This window comes from Martes martes (genome assembly GCF_963455335.1).
Source record: "Martes martes genome assembly, chromosome: 4".
Taxonomy (NCBI): domain Eukaryota; kingdom Metazoa; phylum Chordata; class Mammalia; order Carnivora; family Mustelidae; genus Martes; species Martes martes.
The window spans coordinates 77,163,415-77,182,419 of NC_137891.1; the positions used below are offsets into that span (position 1 = coordinate 77,163,415).

General features: G+C 37.0%; 1 protein-coding gene across 4 annotated transcripts in view; it reads left to right on the forward strand.

The window, feature by feature from the left end:
• Nucleotides 1-19,005, forward strand: part of ATP6V1H (ATPase H+ transporting V1 subunit H) — a 147,085-nt gene that overhangs the window by 59,421 nt on the left and 68,659 nt on the right. For 3 of the 4 annotated variants that reach the window (XM_080801765.1, XM_080801766.1, XM_080801764.1), the window contains 2 exons: nucleotides 8,877-9,055; nucleotides 13,433-13,558. In XM_080801765.1, the coding sequence (XP_080657891.1) occupies nucleotides 8,877-9,055; nucleotides 13,433-13,558 (305 nt within the window). The remainder of the gene's footprint in view (nucleotides 1-8,876; nucleotides 9,056-13,432; nucleotides 13,559-19,005) is intronic. The other variant, XM_080801767.1, reaches the window with a different exon arrangement.

Genomic DNA, 19,005 nt, shown 5'->3' on the forward strand with positions numbered 1-19,005 from the left:
GGCCAACGTAAATCCTTCAGCCATCCTGTCACTTCATCACCCTAAGGTGTATTCATGCTCTGGAGCATTACGCACCAAAGCCCAGTGCGTCTGAACAAGGCTCTGTCAGATCTGCTCGTGCTACTTTATTGTATATTGTGCCTACTCTGATGGACATGAGGCAGAGCTGATTGCATTTTTAAACTCTATTCATTGTGGCTGAATACGGATTATATCTTTTCAACTCCATGTATTTATTTTCTGAAGGCTTAAAGCTCCTCTGTTTGTCTTTGTTTTGAGTTTCTCCCTTGTTTCTCTTCCTTTCTGTCCTGTGGTAGTTATAGGAGTCTTTAATTTATTAAAACTTCCTGTTCCAAATTAAGCACCTGTAATTAAGAAAATGAAAAAAATTGATTTTTTCCTATTTATGAAAATAATATGCTCTATGGTTAAAAAAAGGTAATGTAGAAAAATATTAAGAAAAATTATAAAAATTAAACATAGTCTCACTCCCAGAAATGGAAGCCTATTGATATATCTATCTATCTATCTATGTATATATATATTTCAAGATTTTATTTATTTATTTGACAGAGAGAGATCACAAGTAGGCAGAGAGACAGGCAGAGAAAGGCGGGTGGTGGGGAAGCAGGCTTCCTGCTGAGCAGAGAGCCTGATGTGGGACTCGATCCCAGGAATCTGAGATCATGACCTGAGCCAAAGGCAGAGGCTTAACCCACTGAGCCACGCAGGCACCTAAGCCTATTGGTATTTTAATACCTGTAATTTATGATCTTTGTTCCCTTTCTACATGGTGGATCAACTTTGGATGAATTGTAGTGGGCACTGAAAACAATGGTTAAGAGGGGGTCTGAATTATCATCTCTTCACAGATCACACTTGGGCAGAACACGCTGGGTGTCAGTTTCTACGAAGAGTGTGTGCACTCAGATTGGTGGTAGTGTGTATGCCCAGCATGCACAGTGGGTTCTTGTTCATGTTCATTGGGCTCTTGGGCTGGCTTCTGTGCCTTTGGCAAATTCGCTTAGCCTCTCCATGCTTCAGGTTTTTTCATGTGTCTGATGAGAGTAATATCATCTGTCTTAAGTCTCTCATTGGACTTTATGCTCATATGATAATGCCCTTTGAAAAAATAAATGTGGGCTAAATGAGTACTTGGCACATAGTAGGCCCTCGATAAGTATTACAAGTATCTGTGACTGTATGAGTATAAAGAGTGGGTTTTTATTGGTTTTTTTTTTTTTAAAGATTTTATTTATTTATTTGACAGAGATCACAAGCAGGCAGAGAGGCAGACAGAGCGGGGGGCGGTGGGGAAGCAGGCTCCCCGCTGAGCAGAGAGCCTGATGCGGGCCTTGATCCCAGGACCCTGAGATCATGACCTGAGCCGAAGGCAGAGGTTTAACCCACTGAGCCACCCAGGCGCCTGAATTTATTGGTATTTTTATTGTTATTTTTTCTTTATTGACTGAGTTAAATTCCTTTTTAAATTTTTGGCTGCTTTGCTTGGTTCTCATGTTTAAAAATATGATAATAAAATTCAGTGACAGAATATCTACTTGCAAATACTTTTGCACTGAGAATGAATCTACCCATGAGTCTCCTACTCTAGTGTTCATGAGTATGTTAAGATTACTGATATGTTAGAATTTTATTGAAAAAAAAAAGAATTTTATTAAAATAATCTACTTAATAAAACTTACCGTGGAAAGCAAGACTGGAGGGAGAGAGTCCCTATTTTCTGTTAGTGCACAGACTTTTTTCTAAATTGGAAACTCTTCCTAAGTTGTCATGAAAACTGTTTTTGAAAATGAGATATATTTAGTAATTGCTAAATTGCTCAGAAAGTTAGTTACCCTTAGCTCAATGTCTGCAATTAGATTATCCTAGAAAGATGACTTGGATCATTATTATTTACTTTTTTCTTTGTATGACTTTCTTTTCTGGGAAATAAATCAACAGTTATCTAAGTAATTAACTTGCAAATGAGTAGTATTTTTCAGTTTATGTCTACTTACCCTTTTTTGTATGTTAGTTATATATTTTAAGTTAAAATGTTTGTTCTAAATGTTGATGATTGTAAACATTTATCCAAAGTTATTTCTTCCTATAATTTGATAATAAGGTAACTTGTTTTTTAAAGGTAAGATGTGGAAGAGAGAATGGTCTAAAAGTCAGGGTCTTAATTTATTAGCTCTTCTGTTGTTTGAAAGAGTAGATCTCTACACTTTTAACTTTTTCCCCTCAGTTTTCATAAATTTACACTTTGTTTAAAAAAATTTTTTTTTATTTATTTGAGAGAGAGCACAAGAGGAGGGAGAGGCAGAGGAAGAAGGAGAAGCAGACACCCCACTGAGCAGGGACCCGGAGGTGGGGCTTGAGTCCAGGACCCTCACTGAGATCATGATGTGAGCTGAAGGCAGATGCTTAACCGACTGAGCCACTTAGGTGCCCCAATAAACTTGTATTTTCTAATAAAATATTATTTAGGTAACATAGTAACTTCTGTGAGTTTATAGTAAGAAATCAGTTGCTAGTAACAAGATTTAAAAACCTTATTTAAACTTTATTTACAGTTTCAATTTTGTACTCACAGCACATGGAACTAATTATTAGGCTAATTCCTGGGCTTCTATTATCTAATTTGGATTTCAGATTATGTAAAATAGACTCAATCTCTTGGCAAGAATATTGGTTTTTTAGACTCTGCTGTGCTAAATTTGGGACAGTACAATCATTAGGGGAATATTCTAAGGGCCGAAAATCAGAAGAATATCTTCAGACATCCGTAACTTTAATGTACACAACTAAGTTAAAATTAAGTCGTTTGACTTAGACCATCAGTAGGTGAAAATAAGATGTGTCTTTTTTTTTCTTTATCATTCTCACATTCCTGTAACTGTTAAAGAAGATTCACTGATGAGGTTGTTTAAGGATGGTCTAGTCATGTATTTTTTCCCACATCTTAACTCAGGAAGGAAATTTTTGTGCTGAAGACTTTAGGAAGCTTGCAGAGTTGCTGTGAGCTGAAAAAATGGCTAATTATTTTTTTTTTCCATTTGGCTTGGTGAATTTTATTTTTGAAAATGTCAGTCTCACTTATTCATAGCAGGTGCTGGACTCCAGGTCTCTGCAAATGTTATTCTGTTGGTTAAATTGATTTGTCAATCTTTAGTTCCTAAAATAAATTAGTATGTTTTGAGCCTGTGGCTGAAAGAGACATCGAAGATCATATTTGTTGTTGTCTAGAGTTTTATATCGGTTGTGAATATTATTTCTCTTTCTGGCTCCACTTAGTCAAGAGCCTATGTAATACGTCAGATAATAAGATAAATTGTATTTTTACAACTCAGTGGTTTTCAGCAGAAAGGCTTAGTTCAAAAGAAATACCACCAAATTGGACTTGGATTTTTATTGGCTATAGTAGTCATGATATTTAATTTACACCCACACACGTGAACATGCAGACACAGACCTGTACTTACCTATATCTTTCTGTGCAGGCTGTTTATAGTTGTCGCCCTTTCAGGTAGGTCCACCCTAGTTCAAGTGTGTGGGTGCTGTTTTGCCTACTGCTTTAGCATGGAAGTATTGCTATCAAAAAATTTTACTCCCAAGTCTGTACCTCATTCCTTATTTCAGGGATTTATCTATCTTGCTCATTAGGTACCAAGTTCGAATGAGTTATAGTAATACTGAGACAATTTTTAATCTCAGGGTAACTGTTTATACAGTGATACTTCAAGTGTGGTGTGCATGTCAGTGCAGTGCTGTGAACTGTTAGCAGTCTGCAGTGGGTACGTATAGAAGGTAAGAGTAAGCTGTTAGAAGCTTACAGTAACTTGATGGAATAGTTGCATATCTGTCAAATTTAATAATATGAAATTTGAGCTTATATTTTGTGTGTATTTTAAAATGCATTTTCCTAGAAAGTAATTTTTATTGTATTTTATAAAAGTATTTGTTCATGACTAATTGGAAGTTAAAAAACAAACACAACTGGTTTTCACCACAGATGGTTTGAGAAGTCCTGTTATGATATGATATGATATGATATGATATAATATAATATAATATAATATATAAGCCCTGTTTTATATAATTTCACAAGGCTAGCGGTTCTGGTGAAGGAAAGAGCTGAATTGTCACATGATTCCTCTGTGCTCTTAGGGAAGATTTCTGCACCTTTACTTGGACAAAAAGATAAAAATGATATATTTATACTTTTGAGTTTGTTAAGGTGAAGATGACATTGAATTTTAGGGCCTTTAAAGAGTACATTGCTGCTGGATTATCTAGGTTTGTTTTTGGCAAGTTCAGTTTCTTAAGTGCTTTTCATAATTCATTCAATCCTTTTCATTCTTTACAATGAGATCGAAAGATGAAATTAAAACATAAAGGGAAAATGATAAGGCTTATTGACTGATTCGACATAGGGTTGAAGAAAAGGGGAGAATCAAGTACAACTAAGTTGTAGAGTACTATTATTTTGAAGAATTGAGAGAAGAGGTGGTTTTAGAAGAATATAATAGTGGTGTTCTATGTTAGTTATTGTATTGACTGTGTTGAGGTTAGAGTTGAAATCACTAGTTATGATAATACCTCAAATATGAAATTTAATTCTCTAGTCAGCAGGTAGATAGTAAAAATAACAAAGGATCATATGAGCAAGAGTTTTGGTATGTTTCTAAAGTTAGAAGAAAGTAGTAAGAAAAATAACTTGAACAAGTAACAGAAAATTCAGTAAAATAATGGTAAAGTCTTAAAAGCAAAGGAAGAAGGGAAGAGTTTCATAGAGGGAGAAGGTATCAGAATTTAGGGCTCCCCACAGAATAAGGTCTTTAATTGAATTTCATTATGGCCAGGGAACATATTCTAATAAGTTTCAATTCTTGGAAATTTGAGACTTGTTTTATGGCTCATCTTATGGTCTTTCATGGTGAATGTACCAAGTGAAGAGGGAAAAATCGTTTTTTATATTTATTCAGCTGTTTACCATATCTGCGGTTCTTTCTTTCTTTCCTGTCGATTCATCTTTCCATTTTACAGTGTCATTTTCTGCCACCTGCAGAATTTCCCTTAGCTCAGAGCTTATCAGTCTATAGTAGCTCATGGGCCAAATCTGGCCCACCACCGGTTTTTATAAATAAAGTTTTGTTGAAACACTGCTGTGCTTATTTATTTATTTATTTATTTATTTTTTATCTTTTGTATGCCAGCTTCTGCACTGTAATTGCAGAATTGAATAGCTGTGATAGAGACCTCAACACCTAAAATATTGACTATTTGGCCGTTCTTAGAAAGTTTGCCCACCCATGCTTTAGCATGTCTTCTACCACTGGTAGAACTGGTCTGCTAGTGACCAGTTATCTTAATTTCAATATCTAAAAATTGTTTATTTACCTTTATTCTTTAAAAATTGAGATATAATTGACATACAACTTTTTATTATCAAATAATAATTTGATATTTATATATATTGTAAAATGATCACCACAATAAGTCTAATTAATAATTAACAACATCTATTACCACACATAGTTAAACATTTTTTTCTTGTGATGAGAACTTTTAGGATCTACTTTCTTAGCACCTTTCGGTGCTATATACATATAGTATATGGGAATACATATAGTATTATTAACTACAGTTGTCATGCTGTATATTATATCCCCAGACTTGCTTATTTTATTTTATTTTTCAAAAGATTTTATTTACTTATTTGATAGAGTGCGTGCAGGTACACAAGCAGGGGGAGTGGCAGGCAGAGGGAGAGGGAGAAGCAGGCTCTTTGCCACACAGAGAGCCTGAAGTGGGTTGTGAGCCAAAGGCAGATACCCAACTAACTGAGCCACACAGGCACCCAGGACTTATTTTGTGACTGGAAATTTGTACCTTTTAATCCCCTTCACTTAGTTTGCATCCCTTCTCCCCCTACCGCCCCAGCCCCAATCTGGCAATCACCAATCTGTTTTCTGTAACTTTGAGTTTGTTTTTTTTTTTAACTATAGTTTTTTTTTTTTTTTAACCTTCCACATATAAATGAGATCATACAGCATTTGTCTTCCTCTGACATTTCACTTACATAATGCCCTGAAAGTCTATCCATGATGTCACAAATGGCAATATTTCCTTTTTTTTTTAATGGCTGGATAATATTCCATTTGTGTATATATATATATACACTCATACACCCCATTTTCTTTATCCACTCATCCTTCTTCCATGGGGAGTTAGATTATTCCCAAATCTTGGCTATTGTGAATAATGGTGAAATAAACATGGGAATGCAGATAATCTCTGCAGATAATAATACAAATATACTCTGTTCTCACTTTTTTTGGATAAATATCTAGGAGTAGAATGGCTGGAGCATATGGTAGTTCTGTTCTTAATTTTTTGAGGCACCTGCATATTGTATTCCACAGTGGCTGTACCAGTTTGTATTCTTATCAACAGTGCACAAGTGTGTACTTTTCTCCATAACCTTGACAACACCTGTTTTTTGTTTTTTTTGATAATAGTCATCCTAACATATGTGATGTGGTATTTCTTGCTTTTTTTTTTTTTTAAAGATTTTATTTATGTATTTGACAGAGACACAGTGAAAGAGGGAACAGAAGCAGGGGTTGTGGGAGAGAGAGAAGCAGGTTTCCTGCTGAGCGGGAGCCTGGTGCAGGGCTCCGTCCCAGGACTGTGGGATCAGGACCTGAGTGGAAAACAGACACTTAATGACTGAGCCATCCAGGCCACCCTGTGAAGTGATATTTCATTGTGGTTTTGATTTGTATTTCTCAGATGACTGGTGATATTCTTATGTATCTTTTGGTCATTTGTGTGCCTTCTTTGAAAAAATGTCTGTTCAGATACTCTGCCCATTTTAAAATTTTGTTGTTGTTATTGAGTTGTAGGAGTTTTCATATATTAATCTCTTGTCAGATACATATTTTGCAAATATTTTCTCCCATCCTATAGGATACCTTTTCATTTTGTTTATTGTTTTTTTTTTTTTCCCCTGTGCAGAATCTCTTAAATGTAGTGGATCCAGGAGACTATGCAGATCTTTTTAGTTTGATGTTACCTACTTCTTGATTTTTGCTTTTGTTGTCTGTGCTTTAGTGTCATATATAAAAGATTGCTGCCAAGACCAAGGTCAGGGAGCTTTCCCCCTATGTATTCTTTTAGGAATTTGATAGCTTCAGATCTTATGGTTAAGTCTTTAAATCCATTTTGAGTTAATTTTTGTGAGTAGTGTGAGATAGGGCTCCATTTTCATTTTTCTGCATGTTGTTATCCAGTTTTCCTAATGCTGTTGCAAAGACTATCCTTTCCACATTGAGTATTCTTGGCTCCCATGTCAAATATTAGCTGACTTTATACATGGGTTTTTTTTATTTGGGTTCTCTATTCTGTTCATCTAGTCTGTGTGTCTATTTTATGCTACTGCTATACTGTATTGATCAATATAGCTTTGTAGTTTAGTTAAATCAGGAAGTGTTATGCTTCCAGTTTCGTTGTTCTTTCTCAAGACTGCTTTGGCTATTCAGGGTCCTTTGTGATTCCACACAAATTTTAGGATTGTTTTTTCTACTCCTAGGAAAAACATCATCGGAATTTTGGTAAGGATTGACTTCACTAATTTCCATATGCTAAGTTAAATCTTCTTCTGCGTTTATTTAGTATATTTATTAGGAATATAATTTGCCTACAAAAATAAATTTAAAAAATTTCATATTTTGGTATTGTTGACTTGAAATTGTTATTATAGGATTTTTTTGGTGGGGTTGAGGGGAGGCATTTGACAGGTCTTCTTTACCATCTTGGTGAAAGTAGCTTTCTTCAGAGCTTGTTTTTGTCCCTAAGCCTGAGCATGGCCTTCGCTTAGAAATACTGGTCAATTTAATGAACAGTTTATTTGTATAAATACAGTTATACAATGTAGAGGTAAGAGTGCTGACTCCCTGTGGTGTTAAAAATCCATGTATAACTTTAGACTTCCCCCAAAACTTAATAATGAATAGCCTACTGTTGACTGGAAGCCTTACCAATAAAATAAATGGCCAAGTATACATATTTTGTGTATTATATGTACTATATTACTGTATTCTTACAATAAAGTAAACTAAAAAGAAGAAAGTGTTAAGAAAATCATGAGGAAGAGAAAATACATTTCCAGTACTGTACTGTAATTATTGAAAACATCCTCATATAAGTGGGCCTGCACAAGACAAAACCATGTTGTTTTGGGTCAAGTGTATTGAGGATTCTTTTGCTCTTTTTGTAAGTACTTAATAAATAGCAAAATCACAGAAGAAAACTAGGGGATTTTCTAGGATGTCACAAAACTCTTCTGATAATTATTCAAGCAAGAGAGGTTTTTTTATTTTTTAATTTTATTTATTTATTTTTTTTTATTACTGCCTTTGTGCCTTTTAGGTTGATTGGAAGGGAAAAAAGGGTGACTGACTGAGAACCTCTAATAGAGATACTTGAAGAAACTCTCTTAGTATCCTGAGTACTCTAAGTGGCTAATGAACAAACAGAGAGTTCACTGGGAACTCTCAGGAGCTCAGGAACAGGCTGTGAGAAAGGCTTTGATGGATTTAATTGTAAACATGTTCAGTGTTTTGAGACTTGTCTGGGTCAGTAATTTAAAATGTTTAGTTAAGCCGGGAAGTAAGCAAGGAATCAGAAGTTCGATTCTGTTACGGGACAAGTGTACAGCAAAGAAATAAGGATCTGTGATATATTCATTGCGTAAAGGTGATAGTTAACTTGAGAATGGAGGAGGAGAGAAGGTGCAAGAGAAAGTTCAGAGGCCTGAGACTATCACATATAAGAAATTATACAGTTTTTCATGTCTTTGTCTAACTCAGAATTTTTTGGAAAAATCGACTGAAAGAGAAACTCGCCAAGAATATGCTCTGGCTATGATTCAGTGCAAAGTTCTGAAACAGTTGGAGAACTTGGAACAGCAGAAGTATGATGATGAAGATATCAGTGAAGATATAAAATTTCTTTTGGAAAAACTTGGTGAGAGTGTCCAAGATCTGAGGTATGTAATTTTTAAAAATTCTTGCAGGCTGGATATATTGAGCCTTGTTTGACTTTCCTAGTATTTTAAGAAAGTCTAAATTTGTTACTAACCATAAACTCAAAAGATTTCACTAAAACATTGTGTCTTCTGTTAAGGATTGGGGGATATGAGGGACAAAAACTCACAGCAGACTGGATCATCACTATATGGTAGCAGTTAATTATAGCTATGTATTATCTCTTCTCTTTTGGGGAAATTCCCACCATTCTCTTATCTGAAATCTGACTGGTTGTACTCCCACAGGATGTTGGTGTCACTCTAGAACCCCTTAAGAATCTCCCCCTGGTTTAGAATCTTTTTAAGCAGTACTGGTTATTAATTTGTGGAGGACGTTTGGCCATAAATGAAATGAGTATTTTTTCCCCTGCTTTTGTAAGTTCCTGTTGGTATCCTTTATTTTTTATTTTTAGAGAGAGGGAGGGCACGCAGTGTGTTTGTGTTTGTGTGTGTGGGGGCAGTTGTGGGGGTGGTTGGGTAGGAGGGGCAAATGGAGAGGGAGAGAAAGAACCTTAAGCAGGCTGCATTCCCAGCATGAGCCCAGTATGATGCTTGATCTCAAGACCCTGAGATCATGACCTGAGTGGAAATCAAGAGTTGGACGCCTAAACAACTGAGCTACCCAGGTGCCTCTATTTATTTTTTATATTAAAAATTATTCAAATGATGTACAATACAATAAGAAAAAGAAAGAATCCTGGTTTAGTTCAGAAGGGACTTCATGTCTCTTCCACGTAGTTGTCCCCAGCCTCATTTCCTATGTTTGCTTCCAAAAAACCTAGCCCTGCCCCTCCAGCATGATAAACACACATACAAATGGAGTTCTGTATATTCTTCTGGACCTTGTTCCTTTTTATTTCATAATGTATTGGTGGTCTTTCCCATAAACCTATGTATTCTTTGTTTTTAAACTATCGATACATCTTTAGAAGGGAATGACTATCTAGAAGTAGATCTTTCTTTGTAGGTGATTTGGGTTTGGGAGTGAGGCTGAGCCAAGTTTGAATTGTTTGACTACTTTCTTCATGTGTAGCCTTCACAGGCTTCTTGACTTTATAAAGTGTCAGTTTTCCTTTTGGTAAAATAGCAATAAAAATTCTAACCTTGGATTTGTTGTGAGTTTTCAAGTGTCTAGCAAATGACTTCAGTATAGTATATGTTCCAGAAATGTAAATTTACCAGATAATTCAATACAGTTTGTAATCCCAAGGCCCAAATGCTTTTATGGAGAGGGGAGTATCACTCACATCAGTGATTTGTAATGAGTTTTGTGGAGAGAAGCAAATGATTTTTTGTTTGTCTATAATTTTAAATATGAATAAATTGATTGTAATAAAGTAGTCCGGCCAGCAGTAGACTTGCAGTTTTTATAAATTATATTTTATAAGTTCATTTAAAAAATTTATTATCAGTTCTCCTATAATAATGATTTAAGATCTCTTTTAAAAATAAATAATATTAGTGATACTTAGCTTTCTAAATTATTTAGTCAATGTTACCCGATTATTAATACTTACTGATTTCTCATGTTGAATTTGATAATTTGAAAAATACTGGTATTTACATTAATGCCAGTAGGGTGATGGGAGCAGGTGAAAGTGCTTTGTCTCTGGTTTGCTGTTATAGGTTTAGGATATTGATGTTAAATGATATTATCTTACTTCTTACACTGACTGGCTTTACATTAAAGTAAATTACTACTTTATTCAACAAGACACTCTGTTCAACTTGACCAGTAAAATCCTGGTTATTACGAATTACCAATCAGTATTGAAATGGCTAATTCTTTTTTAAGTTTTCACTTGAAAGGATATTCAAGCTTGTCCTGTCACTGTCCACTGGCTAACAACATTGAACATTTTTTATATTATAAAATTTTGAGTAGTTAAGTTGCTTGATACATAGTGAATGATTTTTGAGTTAAATTGCATTGCAGTTTGCCATATGCACAGGGGTTTTGTTTTTAATTAAAAACAAATAAACCTAACCAAAGAGGTTAAAGATCTGTACTCGAGGAACTACAGAACACTCCTAAAAGAAATTGAAGAAGACACAAAAAGATGGAAGACCATTCCATGCTCTTGGATCAGAAGAATAAACATTGTTAAAATGTCTATACTGCCCAGAGCAATCTATACTTTTAATGCCATTCCAATCAAAATTCTACCAGTATTTTTCAAAGAGCTGGAGCAAATAATCCTAAAATTTGTATGGAATCAGAAGAGACCCCGAATTGCTAAGGAAATGTTGAAAAACAAAAACAAAACTGGTGGCATCACGTTACCTGATTTCAAGCTTTACTACAAAGCTGTGATCACCAAGACAGCATGGTACTGGCATAAAAACAGACACATGGACCAGTGGAACAGAGTAGAGAGCCCAGATATGGACCCTCAACTGTATGGTCAAATAATCTTCGACAAAACAGGAAAAAATATCCAGTGGAAAAAAGACAGTCTCTTCAATAAATGGTGCTGGGAAAACGGGACAGCCATATGTAGAAGAATGAAACTTGACCATTCTCTTACACCATACACAAAGATAAACTCGAAATGGATAAAAGATCTCAACGTGAGACAGGAATCCATCAGAATCCTCGAGGAGAACATAGGCACTAACCTCTTTGATATCAGCCACAGCAGCTTCTTTCAAGATATGTCTCCAAAGGCAAAGGAAACAAAAGTGAAAATGAACTTTTGGGACTTCATCAAGTTCAAAAGCTTCTGCACAGCAAAAGAAACAGTCAACAAAACAAAGAGGCAACCCACGGAATGGGAGAAGATATTTGCAAATGACAGTACAGACAAAAGGCTGATATCCAGGATCTATAAAGAACTTCTCAAAGTCAACACACACAAAACTGATAATCATATCAAAAAATGGGCAGAAGACAGGAACAGACACTTCTCCAATGAAGACATACAAATGGCTACCAGACACATGAAAAAATGTTCATCATCACTAGCCATCAGGGAGATTCAAATCAAAACCACATTGAGATACCACCTTACACCAGTTAGAATGGCCAAAATTAGCAAGACAGGAAACAACGTGTGTTGGAGAGGATGTGGAGAAAGGGGAACCCTCTTCCACTGTTGGTGGGAATGCAAACTGGTGTAGCCACTTTGGAGAACAGTGTGGAGATTCCTCAGGAAATTAAAAATAGAGCTTCCCTATGACCCTGCAATTGCACTACTGGGTATTTACCCCAAAGATACAGATGTAGTGAAAGGAAGGGCCATCTGTACCTCAATGTTTATAGCAGCAATGGCGACGGTCGCCAAACTGTGGAAAGAACCAAGATGCCCTTCAACGGATGAATGGATAAGGAAGATGTGGTCCATATACACTATGGAGTATTATGCCTCCATCAGAAAGGACGAATACCCAACTTTTGTAGCAACATGGACAGGACTGGAAGAGATTATGCTGAGTGAAATAAGTCAAGCAGAGAGAGTCAAGTATCATATGGTTTCACTTATTTGTGGAGCATAACAAACAATATAGAGGACAAGGGGAGATGGAGAGGAGAAGGGAGTTGAGGGAAATTGGAAGGGGAGGTGAACCATGAGAGACTACAGACTCTGAAAAACAACCTGAGGGTTTTGAAGGGGTAGGGGGTGGGAGGTTGGGGGAACCAGGTGGTGGGTATTAGGGAGGGCACAGATTGCATGGAGCACTGGGTGTGGTGAAAAAACAATGAATACTGTTATGCTGAAAATAAAAACAAAAACAAAAACAAAAAACAAATGTGTTTGTAATGTGTTAATTTAGTGAATTACCTTTGCGGTGTATGTAATCACATCATGCAATATTATATTCATATGTGTATTTTTATTTGTATAGTGTGGTGTATGGTTTATGACATTTGTAGTATAAGAAAATGCTATTTTATTTTATACTTAGGTAATGTACTTTTATATAAATTTCCATTAATGTATCTAGTGGGCTGGCAGATACAGTATTTTAAGTGGCATGGTGGAAACTGCTAGATTATCAGATACTTTGCTGGTATACATTTATTTATTAGGATAAAGATTTGAAAGCAGGTGCTCCCTTTAATATCTCATGATGAGCATTCAAATTGACTGGAGTATTGGACATTAGGACCTTGAGTAAATTTCACATGATTTATTAAAGATTACTCAGGCTGTTGAAACTGTTTAGTGGTAGTTTGTTAATGTACAAAGGTTTGCCAGTCCTTGCAGTTAAATCATCAGTGAAGATTTTTTTTTTCCTACTGAGGTATAGTTGACATGGTAAAATGTTTTATTTTGCTTAAGTTTCGAGTAACTCTTAGATTCTCCTAAACTTTGAATTCTTTAAAAATTTTTTTAGCTCATTTGATGAATACAGTTCAGAACTTAAATCTGGAAGATTGGAGTGGAGTCCTGTGCACAAATCTGAGAAATTTTGGAGAGAAAATGCTGTGAGGTTAAATGAGAAGAATTATGAGCTCTTAAAGTAAGTCTTAAATTCCAGTTTACACTGTTTAATACCTGTTGTACCACATCCTTGCCAACATGATTTTGTTAGTCTTTAAAAATTTTTAGCCATTTCATGATTTTAATTTGTATTTTCTTGCTTCCTTTTGTGGTTGGATACATTGTCATATTCTTATTGGTCATTTGGATATATGTTTTTCCAGAATCGACTGTTCAAGCACCTAAAAAATTTTTTTAGGGGCACCTGGGTAGCTCAGTCAGTTAAGCATCTGCCTTCAGCTCAGGTCATGAACACTGCTCAGTGGGGAGCCTGATTGTCCCTCTCCCTTGCTCATTCTTTTTTCTTGTGGGCACTCTCTCTCTCAAATAAATAAATAAAATCTTAAAAAAAAAACCCTTTTTAAAGGGTTTTATTTATTTATTTATTTATTTGAAAGAGAGAATGAGAGAGACAGTGTTCCTGCAAGCAGGGTGGGGGAGCTCAGAGGAGGAGGGAGAGAGGGGAGAAAGAATATTAAGCCCACTCCACTCTGAGCTTGGAGCCTGATGCAGGGCTCCATCTCAAGACCCTGAGATCATGACCTGAGCCAAAACCAAGAGCAAAACACATAACCATTGAGCCAAAAAGGTACCCCTAGGACCTTTCAAGATAAGCATACTCTCCTCTGGAATTGAAATAAAAACTTGAAGAAAAAAAAAAAAAGAAAATTCTTTTATTGTCATTTTAATGAGATATCTAGAAGGAGGAGACGAAATATATACAAGTGTCCAGTGGGCAGTTTTATGTAGACCTTACATAGACCTATCCTTATTGTTTATACTTATTTTCCATGTATTACCAAAAAGGATACATTATGCTTATTTAAACATTTGGCAAACCAAAGTAAGTGATTGATAGATGTTGGCGACTGATGGAGAATAGATAGGGGGAGAAGTGGATTATCTTTTCAGCATTGTTGTGCTCCTTTGAGTTTTTAAAAGTAGCTAAATGAGCTTGAATAATGCCTTTTAAATCTAGTTTCTGGAGAACTTGAATATAACAGAGGGGAGCTGTTTTATAAATTATTACTAAAGCATTACATGTATTTTTATTATGATACCCTTAAAGAGCCTTTTGCATGTTCTGTTTTCTGTCATTAGGTTTTAAATTTTGTGGTTCCTTCATAGTACTCTTTACCTTCTTACGAGCCTTCATGATTTTTCTAAATAACCAGAAACAATGACATGTTGCACTTTAGTTTTAGAGAAATTTGAAGTCATTGTTTGTTCTTAGTTTCCATTCTTTTTTTCTTTTAAAGATTTTAAAAATTTATTTATTTTAAAGAAAGCATGAGTATATTTGTGTGAGTTGGGAGGGTGTGGGGGGGACGGAGGAGGGACAAGCAGACTCCTGATATGGGGCTTAACATGACCCTGAGATCATGACCTGAGCTGAAATCAGGAGTCAGACACTTAACTGACTGAGCCACCCAGCACCCCCTCAGCTTCTGTTCTTATAAGTTGTCTGCATGGAGATGATTGGCAAGGAGGGGCATGCTAGTGCCACCCTTCAAACTAGCTGATAAAATACATACAGAAGAAATCTTCATTCTGTTATTAAAAAAAAGAAAACAGTGAATACTAGCCTTCTTTTTATCTGTGGAGAACTGTACTTGCCTGAGGCTCTGACCTATTTTTTCCAGGTAATTCCAAACTTAGCAAGTATACAGTGTAAATTCATTTTTCCTCCATCAATTTTAGTATGATAGTATACAGAAAGTACTTTGTAATCTTCCATGTTATAATTTTGAAATAATTGTTTTTTTTAAAAAAGATTTTATTTATTTATTTGACAGAGAGAGAGATCACAAGTAGGCAGAGAGGCAGGCAGAGAGAGGGGGAAGCAGGCTCCCTGCCGAGCAGAGAGTCCGACGCGGGGCTCGATCCCAGGACCCTGGGATCATGACCTGAGCCGAAGGCAGAGGCTTTAACCCCCTGAGCCACCCAGGTGCCCCAATAATTATGTATTTTGAATAAGGAAATATTCTGAAATATAAGAAACCATGCAGATGGTAATTATCATATGGTTTCACTTACTTGTGGAGCGTAAGGAATAACATGGAGGGCATTAAGAGAAGGAAAGGAAAAGTGAAGTGGGGTAAATCGGAGGGGAAGCATGAGAGACTGTGGACTCTGAAAAAAAAACTGAGGGTTTGGAGGGATTGAGGGTGGGGGATGGGTGAGCCTGGTGGTGGGTATTAAGGAGGCCATGTATTGCATGGAGCACTGGGTGTGGTGCATAAACAATGACTCTTGGAACACTGAAAAAAATAAAATTAAGATGTTAAAAAATAAAAGCAGAATCTGAGGAAGCAAACAAGTTTTTAAAACAGAGGAAAAACATTGTGAAAGTGAACAAGAACAAATTGGTGGAGTGATCAGTCAGAATAATAATATAAATTCTGTTTTGGATTTGAACTAGCCTACTTTCCAAGATTACATTTTGAGCAAATGCCAGAGTCAGAATTCACATTTCTTCTAACTCCAAAGCTATGTTGCTGTCTTGGTCCCATTGGAATGTCTGAAAGAATCTCAGCTGTGGTTAATATGGTAATTGAGATTTGGCTCATGATTAATGAATCTATCATTGACTTAACAACTGTATTGGGGGAGGGGAGACAAGACGGCGGGGAAGTAGGAGGAGGCGCCATTTCAACCTGTACCCTAAAGTGAGCTGATTACCTACCAAAGAACTCCGATCCCCCATGAAATCAGCCTGAGATTGGAATTATACACTTCTGGATCTCTGCAGGGGCAGAAGATGGCAGTGGGCAGGTAAAGCGGAGTGGGAACATTGGACTGATATCAGAAGATAAACAAAAGGGGGAGGGAGCCACCAGAAGCGACCCATTGGAAAGTAATCCCCAAGTATGAGAGTGCCCTGCGACTGGGGACCAGCATTAACTTGGAGTCTGGTTGAAAGCACTCAAAAAGAGCAAAGGATCATGGGGGGGAATTGTGGGAATCGAGGTGGTTAGGGACAGGGGCTTAAGTCCCCCAGACCCAGGACAGCCACCCCTGGCGCTGAGCCAGAGAGAGTGCGGTGAAGAAACCAGGTCTTGGTCCCTGAGACGCCAGCACACCTGAGAGCGAGCGTCTGGGTGGCAGCTCCTGTGAGGTTCAGGGAGTCTCGCCATCCGGCAAAACCACAGCCTTTTGCACTCTCTGCTCGCTGTGCTACCAGAGTCTGAGTTGCGCCCCACACCCTCCCCTGAGAGAGGTGTGTGCGGGCACCAGCCTGCACTCTTTCAGATCCGGAGAGTCTGAGCACTCCCAACCCGGGCCATTGGGAAAATCTCAGTGTGTGATTGCTGCTTGGAACCTCTCTGGCAGTCTGGAGCTGCCCAGACAGCCACGGCTATCATGGTTTTGGGTACAAGCAGGAGTTCCTGTGTCCCCAGGGACCGTGACTGGGAACGTGCTCTGCCAGCGGCTGAGGGGGAATTTATGTGCTCTGGAGCACCCAGAGGGGAACAGACTGAGGCTTCTCTCTGAGAGGGAGGTCTGGGGGCAGCTTACTTTCCTTTAAACCTCCAAAAACCATCAAAAGCTGCCAAGGGGAGAGAAAACAAACAAACAAACAAACAAAAAAACCTCCAGAGAACAAAAGCCTGAAAAACCGGTTTCCTCAGAGCCCACCCCCTTGATGGGGGCAGGAGGACTTAACTCAGGGAACACTGCCTGAAAACCCACATGGCAGGCCCCTCCCCCAGAAAGCCAACAACAACAACAACAACAACAACAAAAGACAAGAGAACAACCACCACTACTTCATAGATACAACTTTTATTTTTAATTCGTTCCCACTATTCTGGTTCATTTTTTTTAATAGATAATTCTTTAATTATCTACATCAAATTCCGGTACATCAAATTCCATAATAACCTTTTAACTTGAACTTTTTGATAAATATACCTGTGTTTTTCTTTTGCTTTTCTATTTTTAAATTTTTTAAAATTTAATTTAATTTTATTAGTTTATTCTTTTTTTTATTTTTATTTTTTAATATTCATATAGATTTAAACTTCAAGGTAATCCCCTTGCCCCAATCAATGCTACCCCTATAGGTAAACCAGTTTTTAATCCCCCTTTATCTTAGGAAAGTTGAGTCCTTTAACAAAGATATCAAGATACATCCAGGAAGAATCAAAATAACCTTCCTTGCCCACACTGAGAATTTATAACCACTCTTCCATCTTTTTCTTCCTCCAGTATTTCTGTGTATTCTTTTGGGTTCTTTTTGATGAGGTTATTTTGTTTTGTTTTGTTTTTATATATTTATTTTTTATCTCTTCTCATCTACTTTTATCAGTCTTTTTGTTTGTCTGTTTTTGTTTGTATACTTCATAAATCTTACCTTGGGGCCCATTTGGGCTGGGCCTTCTCTTTTATTTTATCTTTCTTTTTTTTCCTGTCTCTCTCTCTCGCTCTTTTTTTTTCTTTCTTTTTGGTGGGGACTCTTGGTTGCTCAGAAGCATTCCAGGGTGCATCTTGCCTGCACCACGGTCGATACATTCAGCTACATCCATTCAGCCATCTCTCACCAAAATGACTAGGAGGAGGAATGCCCAACAGAAGAAAAATTCAGAGACTGGGCCTTCTGCAACAGAGCCAATGGCTATCGACATAGACAATATGTTGGAAAGGGAATTCAGGCTAACAGTTATCCAGGCAATAGCTAGGTTGTAGAAGCCATGGATGACAAAATGGAATTGATTAGGGCAGAAGTGAAAGCCACCAGGGATGATGTTCACAATGTTCTTAATGAGTTCCAATCTAATCTAAATTCTCTAAAAGCTAGGGTAACTGAGACAGAAGACAGAATTAGTGATCTGCAGGACAAACAGAGAAAAAGGATCAGGAGGAAGCCTGGAACAAACAGCTTAGAAGCCACGAAAACAGAATCAGGGAAATAAATGACGGCCATGAAACATTCCAATGTCAGAATTACTGGAATCCCTGAGGGGGAGGAGAAAGAAAGAAGACTAGAAGATATAGTTGGACAAATTCTCCATGAAAATTTCCCCAGTCTCGTGAATGGAACCAGCGTTCATGTACTAGAAGCAGAATGGTTTCCCACCAAGATTATATAATCTAAAAAGACCTCAAGACACCTAATAGTGAAAATGATGAATCATAATTATAGACAGGAGCTCTTGAAAGCAGCTAGGACAAAGAAGTTCCTGACATACAGAGGAAAGCCCATCAGAATAACATCAGACCTGTCCACAGAAACCTGGCAAGCCAGAAAAGGGTGGCAAGACATATTCAGGGCACTAAATGAGAAGAACATGCAGCCAAGAATACTTTATCCCGCAAGACTGACATTCAAAATGGATAGAGAGATAAAGAGCTTCCTCGACCAGCAAGGTTTAAAAGAGTATGCGACCACCAAGCCGACACTGCAGGAAATATTAAGAGGGGTTC